Below are 16,940 nucleotides of genomic sequence, written 5' to 3'. Positions count from 1 at the left end.
ATTTCCAGTAATAAACAAGTTGAGAGTGCCGAGGCAGAAACGGAGGTGTTAGTAAAGGAGAGCAGAGAGCTTTATATCTACTCATCTTTGAGGGAGGGAGGAGCAACATCGCCCCAGCAAAGCAATACACCAACAACCACCACATTAAAACAGGTAACCGGCTTTACTGTGGTGGCTGCTCCTAGCCTGTTCGCAAACAGTTCATGCTGAACCATGAGTAATGTGATTTAAAACTTATTTTGTAAGATGTAGTGTCGGGGATTTACACACAAATGCAATGCACTTCAAGCAAAAGAATCACCATGTAAGTCTCTTTAATTAAAAAGAAAAAACTTTTTTGATAGAACATATTTTCTTCACTAAAGAAATGATATATTACTGCAGTTAAACTGTAAACCAAACTTCTGCTTTCCATCACTGTTTTAACAAATGAAATTAAACATTTTCTATAGTAACTGAACAAAGATTTTATTTCACTATTCATCGCAGATTCCTACCTTAATGTTTCCTCTTCCTTCATCACAGCTGCCCAGCTGGTGAGTAAGAGACAAACATTTGAATTGGCTGAGCATTAGTACAGTATCGGCTGTTAATCTGAGGAACGGAACATAAACAGCAGGGCTCTGTAATAACACATGGAGAAACAGGCTGACAGTCCCCATTATGCATTCTGTCATAAGATTGCAGCTGAGAGCATATTGTGTATGATCTTACTATGTTTACATGGAGATGCAGATGACCATAAATGGCCCATGGGTAATTTAGAATGCAATTGCATTCATCAGTGGGTATGCATGTGTCAGTTCTTGTAGCGTCCTCTGTCAACAGTCGTCTGCTTAATCAATACCTGTGGGCAGCACAGTTAGTGTCCATTGTCTGGGCTGTTATTGTCTGTTGTCGTCTGACACAAAAACACCTGCTTGTCTGTTCATTTATTGCTTCACATAACTGAGGAGTTCATCTTTGTCCATCTGATAATGACTTTTCTTCCAGATGTCGCGGAGCTTCTGTAAGGTAGCGCCTATCTCCTTGCCTGACGTGACACCCATCCTCCTCAGATCGTGCCCGCTGACAGGGAATCGAGGGATGGTCCATCTGCTGAGCTCTGCCAGCAGCTTCTCCTCACCTTGGTACTTCAGCAGCTCACATACTTTACTCTGAGAATCCAGCTCCCGACTCTAAAAAGAGGCATGTGTGAGAATTACAGCCCCTGAAAACTTAGCATGCAAGTATCATCTACATTACTCATCACTAAATCAGCAACAATCAAAGGTTGAGTTGGAGAAAACAATTTCTGCAGGTATTATTCATTTTGACAACATTCAAAGACTCAGCGGGTTGGTTTTATCAGGACTGCATGAGTGCAGTTCGATCAGATTTAACTGATGACTGTCCCACAACATAAGGAAACAAACCCACAGATGTCAGATTTTGATTCAAATAAACCTAAATCCTGATTGTTCACAGAAATGTGTGACATTGCATTTTTTCAACTTTTTTCAGCCCACGTCAAACCAGTTTGAATGTCACAAAAAAAATGGGGGGAAAAAAGCCCCTAAAATAACCACAACTGTCAGACTTTGTCAAACAGCAGACCTTCACGTAGGCTCCCATCACGTGTAACAAGCTTATCACATCCTTTTTATTGTTTTGTTTATATTGATTATATTCCCTCCTGCCAGGCCTTGCCAGTAAGGGTGGGAACAGGCTGCATTCAGATGTGGGTGATGGATGCTGGTGGACCACTGCCCAGCAACATCAAGGCCACGATTGGTGCGTGCAAAGTAACTCAAATCTTTGATTATTTTCTTGATTAAGTGTTTAATTGTTGTGGTTGCATGTGATTGCAAGCCCAAAGTGAAGCTTGTTTTGTCTGACCAACTGTCCAAAACCCAGACTTATGGTAGTCAGTTTCATAACATAGAAGCTGGAACCAGTGAATTTCTTTGCTTAAAAATGACAGTCTACACTCTGAATACCCAGGGCTAAAGTCAATGACCACATAGTCCCACTATGAATCTCTCAGGCTATTTCTGTTTCTGTAACACAAACATGAACAATTGACATATTATTGTACTGACGCATTAACTGGAGGAGGCTGAAACTTACGTCAATGATGAAGTCAGTGAAGGGTTTGAGGCTGTCCGGCTCGTCTTTGCTCTTGCGGAGCTCTCGTCTGTATTTGACCAGGAACAGAGCCAGATTCTTCTCCTCCTTGGACACCTTCAATCGGAGGTCCATCTTTTCCACCTCCTCTGGGAAGCGGAAGAGAGCCGCTAGGATGGTCATGGGTTTGGGAGAGTGGTCTTTGGCGTTCTGCCACACTTGCTTCATCTCCTCGACATCACCATCTGGAGGTAAACCTGAGCAGGAGCAGGGACGTGAGGGATGAGCAACAGACTAGAAACAAGAAAAAATTTATTGTATTGCAATTATGCCAATAACATGTTCGAAGTGCTGGTGTCCAGTAAGAAAGCCTCTTACTAAATAACCTGTTACGAGTTAAACAATCAAGGGTGATTGGATCATCAGTCTAGTGCTGACTAATACCAGAGTTCACATCAAATCCCACTTCATCTCAGGAAAGGAAACTGAAATGTTCCTCTTTTAGAAAAGGCTCCAGAGTCTCAACAATTACTGACACTATTGATCCTTTTCCCTAATTCCTGCACATTGCAAGTAATGACTTGATAGCAGTCATTATTTCCTGCAGCTGAGACAATTTTCAAGAGGGATCTGAGCCATGACAATCATTATGTACCAACATGTGGGAACAATTTTACCCAACTGGGCTACATGGGTGAAGTGCACTATTTGCAAAACCACTTATGTCAGGAACACTAATGCTGCCATTTGAGCCATAACAGACATTTCTTTCTTGAATAAAAATATAATATAATGGCATATCCTCTTATGTAATCAATCTTAGAAGTTGTTATGTTAGAGAACTAGTTCAAGAGGATTAATTAAGTTTAATTTTTGCTCAGAAGAGATGAAACAATTCTGATTAATGTAGGCATGTTTTCCCCACCCACCAATTAATCAAAAAACGGATTTATGAAAAGAAGCCCGCCGTGGAGCTTTTTAAAGTTTGAAAAAAATAACCTTGATGATGTCACAACGATGTCATCAGGGTTGTCTCAGCTTGGGGTTGAGACCTACAGAAAGCTGACGAGACAGACTGAAGGTGTGGAGTTTGAAAGAAGTAGCCATTTACTGACAGCAGGAAGGGTTTAATGAAAGATGCTGCTGAGCTGCATTATGGGAAGTGTAGGATCAAGCATTTTTGTTTCACCAATGCTAAAGTCTAAAAGTCGGGATATCTTGGTCTCTGCTGCTTCAATTAACTATTATCCACAGCAGTTATGTGGATAGATACTGTAGCACCTCTTCACACTGGGTGTGATTGTTGCAGAAACTCTATGATATCCCTTCATTGCACCTCTCTCACCTATGTACTGGGCCAGTTCCAGCCTGTACATCAGCTCCAGCAGATGAGCAGCATGGTGACCAACCACCATCTTCTTTATTTCCACCCAAATCCGTTCTCCTGATACTGCTGCCAGTCCACGGCCGTTTTCCCTGATGGCAGTCAGTGTCTCAGGCTCATGGTCACCGGGCTCCAAAGCCACCCTGCCGTAGAACCTGTGGTGAAATGAGAGGGTTGAGATCATTACACTTTCACTTCAAAAAAAGGGTGGTTTTAGTTTTTACCTTCCTTTTTGGAAGATGAAAATGAAAAGAAACAGCCCACCTGAAATATCTCAGTATTCTCAGGTAGTCCTCTTGGATTCTCTGCTCTGCGCTGCCAACAAACCGAACCTTTCGGTTCTGCAGGTCTTTGTATCCTTTGAAATAGTCGTATAATGTGCCATCGAGACCTGTGAGCGCAGAAGAAAACATGGTGAGGAATTCTGACATGTTTGATAAACTGTAAGAAGTCCATTAGACATGAACCAATACCACATGCATCTCCATAGCACAAGTAAACACAGGGATGAGTCCGAATGATTCCTTAACCAAGTGAACTACAGAGGCACAGTTACCTAAAAACATGGAGTTGATGGTGAGGTCTCTCCGCTCGGCGTCTTTCAGCCAGTCAGTGGTGAATTCCACCTCAGCATGACGTCCGTCCGTCTGAACATCAACTCGCAACGTGGTCACCTCAAAGTTCTCATTGTGTAGCTATAAAAAAAAAAAAAAAAACCAATACAGAAAACACACATCACAAGAGGCACAGTGAGACTGTCCTCCTGGTGCTGTGACAGAATACAGTTGACAGGCACGTGGGTAATGTAGTGTGTCAGAGGGAACAAAAAAAATGTAGAGTTTGTTTCATAATCTGTACATGCACTTTACACCATTAGAACGTTTTCTGGAATTTTCTTGTTTATCCAACCTTATGGAGCCATTTGTTCCAGTCTGCAACCTCTGTCTCATCTGACTTATTATTATTATTACTACATTAACTTATTTACATATTTCAGGAATAAACAAATCAGAGGCAGAGCTTCCTGTTACTGGGCTGCTTGTCTCTGGGATGCTTTCCCACAATCCATCGTGATGGCTATTTCATTAACATCTTTAAATCTAGACCCAAGACCTACTTATTTGATCAATCAGACTCATTCCATGTGGAACAAATGTCTTACCCTTGCCGTAATGGTCCCATGCTTCTCTCCTTTATTGTTGATCATCCTGATGCCAGCAGTCTGGAACATGTGCTTCATCTCGTCTGGAGTGGCTGTTGTGGCAAAGTCCACGTCCTCAGGCCGCTGGCCAGACAGAAGATCCCGTACAGCCCCCCCAGCTATCCTCAGCTCATGCTGGTGCTTCTCAAACACCTCTGCAAAGACAGGGCGCACACTCAGAGGAGTTTGGTAACTTTCAAAGGCAGTATGGGTGGAAACACAAGCAATTTTACTAGTTAAACCTGGAGAGGCAAGTAACTTTACAAAATCATGAATTTCATTGTCAAGAATCAATACAAACACATTGCAGTTATTTTTTTTCCATCTATAGTTTGACTGTAGCTCCTCTCTCCTTTTTCACTCAAAGCTTTGGCAAAGTGTTTTAAGGCTGATGATGAGTATGAAGTTACAGTAACCACCACAGAAATGTCCAAGCCCACAGTGTGTGTGGGCATATCAAGGGGCATTCCACCAATTTATGACATGGAGACCAGTTTACTAGTCGTGGGGAGCTCTACTCATCCTCTTACTGTTCAATAATGTCTTCTGTGGCTCTAGAGCAGCTTATTCAAGTTTGATGAGATCATGAGGCTGAAATTGGCTTTAGAATTGGCTAAAGACTTTAAATTTTAATAAAGCATGCACTCCAAACTGTAGGTGTGGAGTTTAAAAGACATGCAAAAATGGCTTAACAACATGATGCTATCGGTCATTATGGGAAATGCATTTTGTGCGGCTTTTACTCACTTTTAATAAATTTTTAGTAATACTAATTTTGATTCTCTGGCCCAGTCTCCCAACATTATGGAAGAGCAACATTTAAGAGCTGGAGTACCCCTTGAAGTACCTTAAATGGTAGAGCTCCACCTGAAAACACACAAAACTTTTCATTTGTCTTTTCAGAATAATAATTACAATTAAAGGCCTTTAAACCACGCCTTTAGTTTTGGATATTTGGATGGATAATATATGAGCTGACATTCATTTTTTTGACATTAACACACCCATTGAGGATCCACTGAATGCCTTTAAATAACTTTGACCAAGATTTGTACTGTGTTTGGACAAAAAATGTAAAAACATATTCTCTCCAGCATTTCTGCACTGCACTGATGCAGACACAGTACATCTGAAATGACTGCTAAGATATTTTTTAAACACTCTATATCATGAAGAACATCTATGAACCGTCCTGCTTCCTCTCAGACTTGCAGAAATGTTTTTGCATGATCTCTCATGACTAAAACTCTGACCATAACTGCCTCTGCTGACACGTCTGTGGGGACCAGGGAGGCGGAGCCCCGTTCTGAGGGACCAGGCGTCCGGCCACGGCTGCACCTCACCTGCCAGTCCGGTCAGCCCATCGGTGAACAGAGACTGGAACTCACTGGTCTTCAGCTGCATGGTGAAGAGCCTCCTCCGACAGAAACCTGCTCTACTAATCACACGAAGACTCAGTATTCTGCTCCACATCTGTGCAAACAACAAAAACGTCGTCAGGTGTTTGTCTGTCTGTTTAACATAGTTCACACATGGACAGCTCGGGAGCGAGCCCGGCATGTGTACGCACCGGGCAGATGTCGGTCAGACGTGGCCGCGGCTCTGACAGGGCAGTCTGTGACCGTACGGCGCAGTCACCGCCATGCAGCGCTACCGGAAGACTTTCAACAACATGCGGCTGCGCACCAATAGCGTCCGGCTATCTTCTCGCGAGATTCCCGCCCGGTGACTTTTCCGGCTCCCGGTGCTGGTTCCGTGCCGTGCTGTGCCGTGCTGTGCTGTCAGATCCGCAAACGGAGCAGGAGGCAAATGGCCAAAGTGGAGCTGACGCCGCTCAGACCGTGGGACGACTTCTTCCCCGGCTCGGAGAGATTCGCGAAACCGGATGTGAAAGATTTGGCGAAATGGAACAACAGAGTTGTCAGCAACCTGCTTTATTATCAGACTAATTATCTGTGCTTAGCCGTCGTTGTTTTCCTTATTGTCGGGTAAGTACCGTTACACAGTGACTGTGCTGTGCAGTGTTTATTCTGTGGTCCGCAGGTGTATGGTGTTTTTATAAGTTAATGTTGCTCTGTTAGTGTAAACTAGGATGTAGCCCGCTTTAATTTAGAAAGAAGCTACAGACAGGATGTAGGCTGCTTAAGAATTGAAAGGTATTGTGCCAGCTGTCATGACTGTAATGTTTTCAGTGTGAAGTCTCACCTCTCTCAACATGATAACCAAAGGAAAGAACTTTTCCTCAGCTTCCTGTGGGAATGTGGTTTGAGACATTTCATTGGTAGAGGTGAAATACAAATAGGCTCCTTGGATATTCTCACCTGCACTGATGGAGACACAGATTTAACTGAAGAGAGTCTGTGACCAGTGTTGGGCCTGACTCATACAGTACATGAAGCTAAGTCAAGATTTCCACAGGCCTGAAGTACAAAGTACAAGTCTGCCTACAGCAGACTACTCAAAGAACCAGTTTACTATCTGATACACTTCATACGGGGCCGATTCAGGTCAGGGAACAAGAGGTTAAGCCTCTGATTTATAAAATATCTTGGCTTTAGTTGGTACTTTGTGTCAACTAAAGCCTGGCTTACTAAAAATAGTGTTGCCCTGTCCACTGAGCTGTGTGATGACATATTGTTGCTATGGTCTTGAAGCCAACTTAAGCCGTTTGTCTAGTCAGCTGTTGCATTGCAGATAACACAGTTGTGAGAGAACAGCAGTTTAATCAGCTGGCCCCTGTATCCTTGATTAGAGGTGAAACCCAGCTTCTGGTATTTTCCCAGTGAGTCAATCCTGAATCATGACCCTAAACCAACCAACTAGGCTGAACTTTGACACAGTCAGTTTAGTTGTTTCATAAAACCAGACTGTGTTATTTTTATCCAGTTTGGTAACAACTCAACCTTGTTTCTGCTTTTGCATGGACCTCATTTGCATTAGCAGATGTTACAGTCTCAGGAAACTCATTATGTTATTGTACATTTTCATCAAGCCACACATAGACAACCATTACCTATACAACACAGCAATATTATCCCACTGGTACTGATTGATAACTGGTCTAAAAACCTAAAAGCCTACAAAGTCAGCTGCATCCAATGAACTTTTAGTGACTCTGGGTCTTCTTATGCAGTTCTTCTTCACACAACTCTGACAGCGTTGTTTCAGACCATGTAACAGATCCTTGAGTTCAGATCTCACCTGAGGTGGGGAACCATAACAATTTTACAATGAAAAACAGTCTGATTCATGCAGAAGAGCACAACTTTTCACTCTGTAATCAACATGAAGTTACAGTGATGTGAGATGAGAAATTCTATGAAGAGGCAACAGTTGCACAACTTTGTTGTATTAACATATTGGACAGTGTGAGGTTCTGTAATGCAGCGGTCCAAAACAGGTTTCAAACCCATCCAAGGTTGTCAGAGGTCTGTCCTCCAACAACTCACGATTTCACAATGCAAGTGAGGATTTTTTATTCAGCATGCAAGCGGTATATGTCCTGAGCAGGACTGGTGGGTTAGGCAGCTAACTTGTTTGGTTGGTTGGTTGGTTGGTTGGTTGGTTGGTTGGTTGGTTTGTTTTTATTTATTATTATTTGACTCATAAAGATGGCAGTTTTTTCCCAGGATTAGACTGACATCATCATCAGTAAACAGACTTTGCATTGGACAGGAAAGTGTTAGATTGGAAAGTCAGTCAATGTTTCCAGCTCAGGTAGTTTTATGTCAGTAATAAATAATAAATAATAAAATTTAACTTGAGCATGAGGTACCTTGACTGATAAATTGGCTGGGCATCGATATTGACTAATATTATTTCATCACAGATATATTAATATCAGCAAATATATAAAATAGCAAATATATCAAACAATAAATAACAAAAAGTTGCAGGATTTTTTTTTTTTTTTTGAAGTAAATTAGAAACAGTGTTGCCATTACACACAATGTCCAGCAGAGGGCAATGGCGAGTTAATTTTTCAACTGAAGAATTTAATGGAAATTAAGGATTTCAAGTAATAAGAATTTAAGGGTTCCTTATAAAAGTGTATGTTACATGTTTATGTAAAAATAGTGTTCAGTATATCGTTATCACAATTGTATAGAAAATGTTTTTATAAACTCAATAATATTATGTATATAAGATGTCATTGTGGCAGGCAGTGATTAGCCTTTTACCTTAAAAAGGAAGAATATCTGCATCCAGTGTAATTTAGATCCCATATATTTTGATCACAGATACCTTCATCAAGCCTCGTTTTCTTTAAGTTTTTATTAAATCTTTGTGAAAGACCCAGTTATCCAGGATCACCACTGTTAGTGAAGCCATACCCCTCAAAGAGAGCATGACTGTGAGACAGGCCTTCGGTGTCTCACTGAGGTCATGACCTTGATCTGACCACTTCACTGCAGTGGTTCCAGGCCTGGATTTGTCACAGAGCTTTCTTATTCAAAGTGTCTGTCCAGGGGGAAAACAGTAGGAGGAGAGGATGAAAATCGATGAACATTGGAGCAGTGAATAAGCTGCCTGCATGTATGGGTCATTTATTTTCTTTCTTTGTGTGTCAAAACTAGATTGTTTCAGATGTGAACGTCTGATTTGATGAACTGTGAAAAAGAGGGTTTTAGGGCTGCAGTTTATCATTATTTTCATTATTGAATAAATATGCTGATTGTTTCCTCAGTGAACTGACTAATCATTTAGTCTATAAAATGACAGAAAATAGTACAAAATTTCCTTCATAATTTCCCATAATAATGGGCAAATGTTACCTTTGAATCACCTGTTTTATTTGACCATCAGTCCACAATCAAAAGCGACTCAGTTTACTGCCACACCAAACAAAGAAAAGCAGCGTCCTCTACTTTAGAAACTGAGACAAAAGAAAAACAAAAGTATTTCTCCTGTTTACATCACTGAAAGAAAAATTTCATTTTCAGAATAGTTTCATGTTAATTATCTGCTGTTTTGACTAATAAAGTAATAGACAATTTGTTTCATTTTGGTTGTTTTTGTTATTTGTCTTTCTCTTTCTTTTTCGGTATCATTATGTAAGTTATGTTATAAATCTACAAGAAACAGTACTCAGCTGTGAAGCTATATTTTTTTATGAAAACAGCATGTGATAGTATTCAGGGTGGTGTTGTTGTACAAACAGCATCTAAACACTTGGTGGAGCCAGTGACCACACACATGAGCCCGGCCTGTGCTCCAGTTGTATGAGGGCAGTGTCAAACTGACCCCCTGCTCTCTGGTGTCCCGTGTCGCTGCCCCGCAGGTTCCTGAACCCTCTGGGGATGTTCACAGCCATGGCGGTGGTGTCGGGCGTCTTCCTGGGCTCAGTGTGGGCCGGAGACAACAGAGCTGTGATCAACAACTTTAAGAGGCGGAATCCCACAGCGTTTGTGATCGCTGTCATGGTCGCCAGCTACATCTTAATTTCTATGCTAGGGAGCGTCATGGTGTTCATGTCGGCAATCACTTTACCTCTGGCTCGTAAGTAAAAGATAATGTGGGAAGGTCATATTTTAATTTGAATCCATAAAGGACACATGGTGTTAATATATTCCTATGACTGCAATATAGTTTTCACAGAGACTAAGGTTAAATGTAATGCCTGATCCTTTTACTGCTCCATAAATATGTTTTCGGAGCACATTGACTGATGCATATGAATGAGAAAAATGATCTCAGTTTTTTAAGAATCAATGAAACATGTTTTCCAGATTCTCAGAGATGTTATCGTATTTGAATAAAAGTTTATGGGTTTGTTTTTGCCAAACGTTGAAAACGTTACCAGTCATTTTCCCATCTGCCTTTCAGTGATATTCGCACATGCCTCGTTTCGCCTCCGCAACATGAAGAATAAACTGGAGAACAAGATAGAAGGCGCTGGACTGAAGAGGTCACCAATGGGCATCTTGCTGGAGGCTCTGGGTCAGCAGGAGGAAAACTTTCAAAAGATCCAGACCTTTCTGGAGGGAAAACTGAAGGAGTGATTGGACGCACTTGCCCATCTTTTGGCCAAAGATCTTGACTTTTTTCTTAGAAGTAACAATTTCCCCTATCTCAGTCTGTTGTTTCATACTCAGTGTATTTACCCGTGGGTGTTTTGAAAAGAAGGTTTGTTATCTGAAGAGGTTTATCTTTACCTCAGGGTTATCTGTCACTCCACCAAGAACTTGTCAGGGCACTTTTCTCAAACAGCGATGAGGGCATCTCAGTGCTGCCTCACATCTCTGCTATGCAACGTCTCAGTGTTCAACGCAGCTGCAGGCTCCTTCATTCTCTGGGACGAAATCTGTGTTTAATCATTCTCAGAAACGACCGTCAGTCCTGCCAGTTTACGCTCAACTAAAATTGTGAAAGCAATGTGTGTTGCCTGTTAACAAAGAATAAAAAGTGCACACTCAACACATGCCTCTGCCAAGATACTCCAAAGGCTGGATTGTGTTCTCGCATAGAATGTAACAGTTTACTGAAGTACACGTTTGAATAGAAACCAACCAACCTTTTGTTCATGCAAATAAAAAGAGCCAGACGAAAGAGAAAACTTTGTCTCGAGCTATGAAATACCTTTGATTCTAAACACTGGGTCAGATCAGAGTCAATATTTAAAGTGAAGACTTCAAAGGAGCGTGAGGTCCTGACCTGTGCCCATCAGTATTCCTCCTGCACCTCTGGCTGTTAAATCTTGACATTTCCCCCTGGGTGATGGATTGGCTAACTTTGCTTTCCTCTCCACTTACGCCAATGCTAATCAAAGGGCTGCAGTAGATTATAGTGCGGAGAGCTGAGCGCTGCACAAAGCGGATTCATCTGCAGTCACTCACCTCCAAATCCGAGTTTGTTGCTGTGTCAGCTACTTTGGATGTGTTTTGTTTTTTTTTTTTATTGGATTCCATTTGAAATTGACTGCAGATAGCGAGAATCCATCTGGAACATAATGCTCGGTTATTTGGTTTTAAGTGGCAGTGTGTAAGGAGAGGGGGAAACATGAAGATAAGCATGATGGGCATTCAAAAGAGTCATTATTTTGAGTGTTCTTGTTAACCCTTTGCTTTCAGAAATACCAAAGCATTTGACATTTCCTATGTAAGGAATGTGGCTTATTTATGAAACGAACGCTGCTGATGACCTCTGTGCACTCGGGTGTAACTGTATTCCAGTGGCTCTCCAGTTTAACTTTGACTCGAGCTGCAAGGCTTTCCCCGTCTGTGCTGCAGCAGTGATTTATGTCCTCTCCCGCGGTGCCTCATCTTCATCCATATTGTGCAACTTGGAGGAGTGAACACAAGCACTGGTGGCAATAAACTCAAGTACAGTCACGTCTCCGAGCCGAGGGTACAGTTGAGGTCCTTGTTCTCACCGCTGCAGCTGCTGTCAGGATCCTACCAACACGTGCGTGCTGCTGCTCACCCAACAGGTGTGCGTCTCTGGTGTTTTCTCCTCAATAGACGTGTAATCCAGGAGAGGAAGTGCTGCTACACAGTGCAAAACAACACTTATCCCCTCTCGCTGTTTTTGCATGAATCGGGAACACTTGACTAACTTGTCATTTTGAAATAACCATAATTGTGTCCAATGGTAGGCCTGAGTGAGGCAACACAAGTCAGTGGATGTGACACAAACACAAACCTGTGCAGCTGCTGAGCAACAACACTATTCTCCTTGTGCAAGCTTTCGACTTGCAACCTTTTTATATACAATCTATGCTTGCGACATCTGCCTCTTGTTTAGTTTCCACAACACAGAGACACGTGACAGGAAATAATGCAGCATCATACAGTACTTAAGTCCGCTCGGTCAGGCTCGCTTTGACAGCACGCTGCCTTCAGGATGACCAATCCATCCCCACCCCCCCCCCCCCTCAGCTCGCCTGAGAGGCTTTGGCTTTTGGCTGGCTAAGCTGGTTAGTTAGCCTCATAACTCAAGTCACTCTGTCATTCAGCAGATCCGGCTGCTTGGACCTACACCACAGCTGATCATGTGACACGTTAGTGATGACCTGCTGTGACCTTTGCAGGCTACTGTATCCTCATGTGAGCTTCCCATACACCCACACTGCTCTTTCTGCCTCCTTGATGGAAGGTCATCCATACTAGCCGATGAAGACCTCAGTGCACGTGGCCGGTCAGCTAATCCAACTACTCACCCTTCATAATTTGTCAGAGCCATTACTCTCTCTGGATCAAGGCCCAGTGTGCTGATCTTAGGGATGATTTACTGTCACCTTGATCTGAGCTTGGTTAAGCTCTATGACTGGGTTTAGTTGAACATATATGACACTGATTGTATCTGCTGAAGGGTTGGGTATCATTCTGAAAATGAGTGACAGTTTGACACCTAAGTTTCTGTACCAATGCCCAAAGTATACTTTTTTTTTTGGCTGCCCAGGCAAAATAGGCAAAATAAACTGTAAACACAAAATTGAAATCATCTTATAAAGTCACCATGGTTAACTTGCCATGTAGCAGTTGCCTCTTTACACGTCAGGCAGATACGGACCAACATTAGCATTCATCTGTATCATTGTCCACTTGATGAATTTAAGTCCAATATTCAACCCCTGAGGGAAAACATCTGGATCTTTAGCTGCCAAATGCTACATTATTTACTTGGTAGTTCCTAACTTTGTCTGTCTGTCTTCTGATTGGTGCTGGACAGGCAGAGCACAGTCTCTTTGTCAGAGCCTTTTAAGCTAAAAACAGCTGGCTGCAACTAAACTGGCAGGTTTGTTGTTTTGATCAGCTGAACCAAAATATTTTAGTTGCAGGACTTGCAACATCCGAAACAATGAGCTGAAAAATGTTCAAGTACACTCAAGAGCGAGACCTTTCACATTGTTTAAATAGAAATATTGATTAGTGCAGCTTTAAATTAGGAACTGATCAAAGAGGGAAACTATATTACAATTCTGATAAGACATTTGATGCCAGCTTTCAGTACTTGATAGATTTTGATATATGGTGTTCCAGACATTAATCAGTACCAACTTAGTCTGAAGTTTGAGCTCTCCGCAGTAGAGGCGTTTGCTCTGTAGATGAGAGGAGAGTAGGCTACATAGGAGCTCATTGTTTATGTAGTCGAGTGTCAGCTGGAACAGCCTCCCCTGATGTCTGGCTGCAGCTGGTGTGAAGCAGCAGTGGAACAGAGACAGAGGGAGACAGCTGGATGCAAAACACTCCCACCCCACTCACTGCCTCGGGTAAATCCGAGAAGCTGGAAGTGTCTGAGACCTCCTCTGAGCTCGCTCGAGAAGCATAACACTGAGGAGCGCTGGAAGCAAGTAGAGCTGCTCAACTGTGGCCTTTCTAAAGAGGCCACCAGTGGCAGGATACACTTGTAGAGGTGGAAAATGTGGGGAACGAGGGAGGGAAATGAGGTGAGGGGTTAAAGTGTAATCTGTGTAGGGGAGGGGGGGTTGTGGAGGCGCAATACATGTGTAGAGCAGACTTCTATTGCATGGATGCCTGCAGGGAGAGGTTGGTGTTATAAACACTGGCTTGTCATTCACAGGGAGGACAGAAGAAGAGGTTTTAGCCCATAGAGGGTGTGACAGCTTTTAAAGACTGGTTTGGTCGGTTTATGGCTTAAGGACACAAAAACCAGCCTGGCAGCACAGCAAGGCGGTGAGAAAATACAGCAGAGTGACAGAGCTCTGCAGCAGGAGAGCATTTCTGAAAACATCATTTATTCATAATTAGCTATCATCATGACTGATTGCAGCTCTGCATTCATTCTTTCAGGCTCGAAAATGGAAGAAAAAAAAAAAAGCCATTTATCCAGCACTGCACGGTTATCTTTCTAACTATAAGCTATGCCTTTGAATGTAACCCAGATAAGCCGTTTCTAACCCATTTATATGTGGAGAATGCGTTTATGGGTGCCACTTGACCAAGATCACCATCCTGAGCCACACAACCTAAAAGGAGACTAGAGGTTGTGTAGCTGTGTTCCCCTGAGTTCAAACCCAATTTCATTAATTGAAGTGGCTCAACAGACGTTCAGTCACTTAATTTAATGGATTTGGATTAAAATCCTGTTTTCCTGCACCAGGAGGGATGAGATTGTTTTTTTTGACTGAATTTCCTGAGAAGCTTCAAAGTCTATGTAATGTCCTTAATAAATGTCACGTTCAAACCACACAAATGATTCAAATGCTGATTTTTTTTTTATTCAAACAAACGCAATTATACAAATGACTAAGAACCAGCTTAACAACAGTTGTTTACTATATATTACATGCTTTTCAAATACATAAAAATGCTCTAAAAAAAAAAGAAAAAAAAAAGACAGAACCAGTGTATTTACAATACCTACATTTACATACAGCTTCTCTGAGAGAAATTAGGAGCACCAGTCCATGATTTCCAGCATGGATGAAATACCCATGTTAAAATAAAAAACTAAACAACACTTAACTTGATTTTCTGTCCTCCTGCAGCGACTGATCAGATGTGGCAGTAATATCAAAGATGGTACTTCAGGTAATACTCGAATGGTGCGACACAGAAGTATCTGGCTCAATTTTACTGTAAGTACTGACGGTGAGAGAGACTGAATACTTTGTAAATGACAGAAGTACAGGAAGCACAATTTGATAAAACTGGATCTGGTGACTGTAGAACGTTCTAGGAAGTAGCCATCTTTTTGACTCATTTTAATGAGTTCAATCCTTCATTTGGATAATGTCCATATCCATCCTTGACTGATCCTTCATGGTTACAGATTTCATACGTGTGTGTAAGTAGCAGAGCAGGATGAGTCATTCTTGTTGTTCATTACGGCTCAGTATCCTCTAACAGAGACAGTCCTAATCCTCGGGTTGTGAAGTTGGCACGTCTACGGAGAAACACTGGAGCAGTTTAATCCACATTCCCTTTGGCTATACCACACAGTCCACAGCAGGTCCTGGTATAGTTTCAGTGCACAAGTGCCATCACCACAAACACTCGCAATCCACACACGTAGACACCCCTGTGGGGTTTTGTTATGATTTCAACACAAGGATGTGGGTCAGTTTGGCAACTGCGTTCATGACAGCAGGAGATAGAAGACTTCATTTTTTTTACAAGCTGAATTCCACATGGAGTTCCTTCATTCTTTGGATCCCCTTAACAGAAACACAGGGAAGTGCAGTCTAAGGCACAATGACAACTTGTCAAGGTGAAAAATTCATACAGCACAATGACAGATAGGCAACTACACTATTGTTCCCGGTTTTGAGTCCTCGTGCCAGTAAATCTGGTCTTCTGGGTCCATGTTAGAGTGCATTTGGTTGCTGACATCTATGTAGGATCTGTAAAAAAAAAAAAAAAGGAGTAAAACACATTAGACAGGTGGCAAACTGAATGTAGTTTATGACTGATTAACCATGAGTTTAGAATGAATTAACCCTGGGCTGTGATAATCCAACTCCAAGATCCAAGCTACATTAAAAGTTTAATTATAAAAAAAAAAAAAATACATGAACAACAAACATCTTGTCTTTCAGGCATGTTAATGTTGCAAACCCAGGGTCAAACATTCTTGCCCAGCAAAACAGCAGATGCACACAGGCATTATACAGATGCATAGCCTTCACAAAATGCAACAATGTTCAGGGGTCACATTTTCCCTCTGCCACACAAGTGCTCTCCCGCCACCACAAGACACCAAGAATCGGAAAGATTCAAATAAAATGATTTGGAGTTTTCTGTCAGTCCCTGCTATGTATATAAGAAGACACATCACCATCACCATGATAACCATGTGGGGTAATTTCACATTCTGGTCTCACCCTTTCTTCTGTGCTGTGACTTTGATTATTGGGGGGAAGGGGTTAATTATCCTGGTCAGTATCATAGGCAACAGCACCACACCTCTCTAAAGGCCCCGCAGGGCACGCCATCCTATCACAGCTCCGCCACTCAAACTCTGGGGGACATCTGCACATGAGAGGGGGCAAAGGTCAAGGGTGAATGACAGCACATGGACAGGGAGCCTCTGCATGGGCCAAGAAGAAAGCAAACAGCATAGTATAAATCACAAACTTAAAAAAACTGAGCAGCAAAGGCACACTGCAGAGAAATGTGACCACTGGATGGCAATATGCTTGCCAGAGGAGGAAGTAGGGCAGGCATGTTTTGTAAAGAAGCCATGCAGTTATCTAATCATACATGACAATAGATGATCAGTAAAACATCTCAGAGATGCAAACTTCAATTCAAAACATCAACAAGCAGACTGTGGAGTCACACTGCG

The 16,940-nt window shown here is 42.1% G+C and overlaps 3 protein-coding genes across 11 annotated transcripts in view; 1 reads left to right on the top strand and 2 right to left on the bottom strand.

Moving 5' to 3' along the window:
- Nucleotides 1-297: 297 nt before the first annotated feature.
- Nucleotides 298-6,417, bottom strand: trnt1 (tRNA nucleotidyl transferase, CCA-adding, 1). 4 transcript variants are annotated; one of them, XM_071495485.1, is made up of 8 exons: nucleotides 6,262-6,417; nucleotides 5,945-6,164; nucleotides 4,653-4,846; nucleotides 4,047-4,185; nucleotides 3,755-3,881; nucleotides 3,452-3,645; nucleotides 2,110-2,363; nucleotides 298-1,178 (listed from the first exon to the last, which is right to left on the bottom strand). In XM_071495485.1, exons 2-8 carry the CDS (start codon nucleotides 6,162-6,164, stop codon nucleotides 933-935), a joined length of 1,374 nt encoding a protein of 457 aa, XP_071351586.1. In that variant the 5' UTR covers nucleotides 6,262-6,417; the 3' UTR covers nucleotides 298-932. The 4 variants fall into 4 exon arrangements, with proteins under 4 accessions (XP_071351586.1, XP_071351589.1, XP_071351585.1 ...); XM_071495488.1 differs by having other exon boundaries at nucleotides 6,035-6,164; XM_071495484.1 differs by having other exon boundaries at nucleotides 5,945-6,361.
- Nucleotides 6,405-11,247, top strand: arl6ip5a (ADP-ribosylation factor-like 6 interacting protein 5a). Its single transcript, XM_071495490.1, has 3 exons — nucleotides 6,405-6,679; nucleotides 9,973-10,190; nucleotides 10,518-11,247. Exons 1-3 carry the CDS (start codon nucleotides 6,501-6,503, stop codon nucleotides 10,691-10,693), a joined length of 573 nt encoding a protein of 190 aa, XP_071351591.1. The 5' UTR covers nucleotides 6,405-6,500; the 3' UTR covers nucleotides 10,694-11,247.
- A 3,602-nt stretch (nucleotides 11,248-14,849) lies between these two features.
- frmd4ba (FERM domain containing 4Ba) overlaps nucleotides 14,850-16,940 on the bottom strand; it is a 41,819-nt gene continuing 39,728 nt past the window's right edge. For 2 of the 6 annotated variants that reach the window (XM_071495478.1, XM_071495480.1), the window contains exon 24: nucleotides 16,488-16,624. In XM_071495478.1, the coding sequence (XP_071351579.1) occupies nucleotide 16,624 (1 nt within the window). In that variant the 3' untranslated portion in view covers nucleotides 16,488-16,623. Of the gene's footprint in view, nucleotides 15,997-16,476; nucleotides 16,625-16,940 lie in introns of those variants that run through there. The other 4 variants (XM_071495481.1, XM_071495482.1, XM_071495483.1 and 1 more) reach the window with 4 other exon arrangements.

This window comes from Trachinotus anak, unplaced genomic scaffold (genome assembly GCF_046630095.1).
Source record: "Trachinotus anak isolate AG129_WGS33_773 ecotype Australia unplaced genomic scaffold, CSIRO_AGI_Tana_v1 ptg000013l, whole genome shotgun sequence".
Classification (NCBI taxonomy): domain Eukaryota; kingdom Metazoa; phylum Chordata; class Actinopteri; order Carangiformes; family Carangidae; genus Trachinotus; species Trachinotus anak.
Note: the sequence above shows the minus strand (reverse complement) of the source record. Positions and strands in the feature narration are given on the sequence as shown.

Excerpts from the sequence above, each read along its gene's own strand:
- trnt1 (XM_071495484.1), bottom strand. The coding sequence starts at position 6,251 with ATGCCGGGCTCGCTCCCGAGCTGTCCATGTGTGAACTATGTTAAACAG. Across the intron at positions 4,847-5,944 it reads TGTCAGCAGAGGCAGTTATG|AGGTGTTTGAGAAGCACCAG; the intron begins GTCAGAGTTTTA and ends CTGTCTTTGCAG. Across the intron at positions 2,364-3,451 it reads GGAACTGGCCCAGTACATAG|GTTTACCTCCAGATGGTGAT; the intron begins GTGAGAGAGGTG and ends GCTCCTGCTCAG.
- arl6ip5a (XM_071495490.1), top strand. The coding sequence starts at position 6,501 with ATGGCCAAAGTGGAGCTGACGCCGCTCAGACCGTGGGACGACTTCTTC. Across the intron at positions 6,680-9,972 it reads GTTGTTTTCCTTATTGTCGG|GTTCCTGAACCCTCTGGGGA; the intron begins GTAAGTACCGTT and ends GCTGCCCCGCAG. Across the intron at positions 10,191-10,517 it reads AATCACTTTACCTCTGGCTC|TGATATTCGCACATGCCTCG; the intron begins GTAAGTAAAAGA and ends TCTGCCTTTCAG.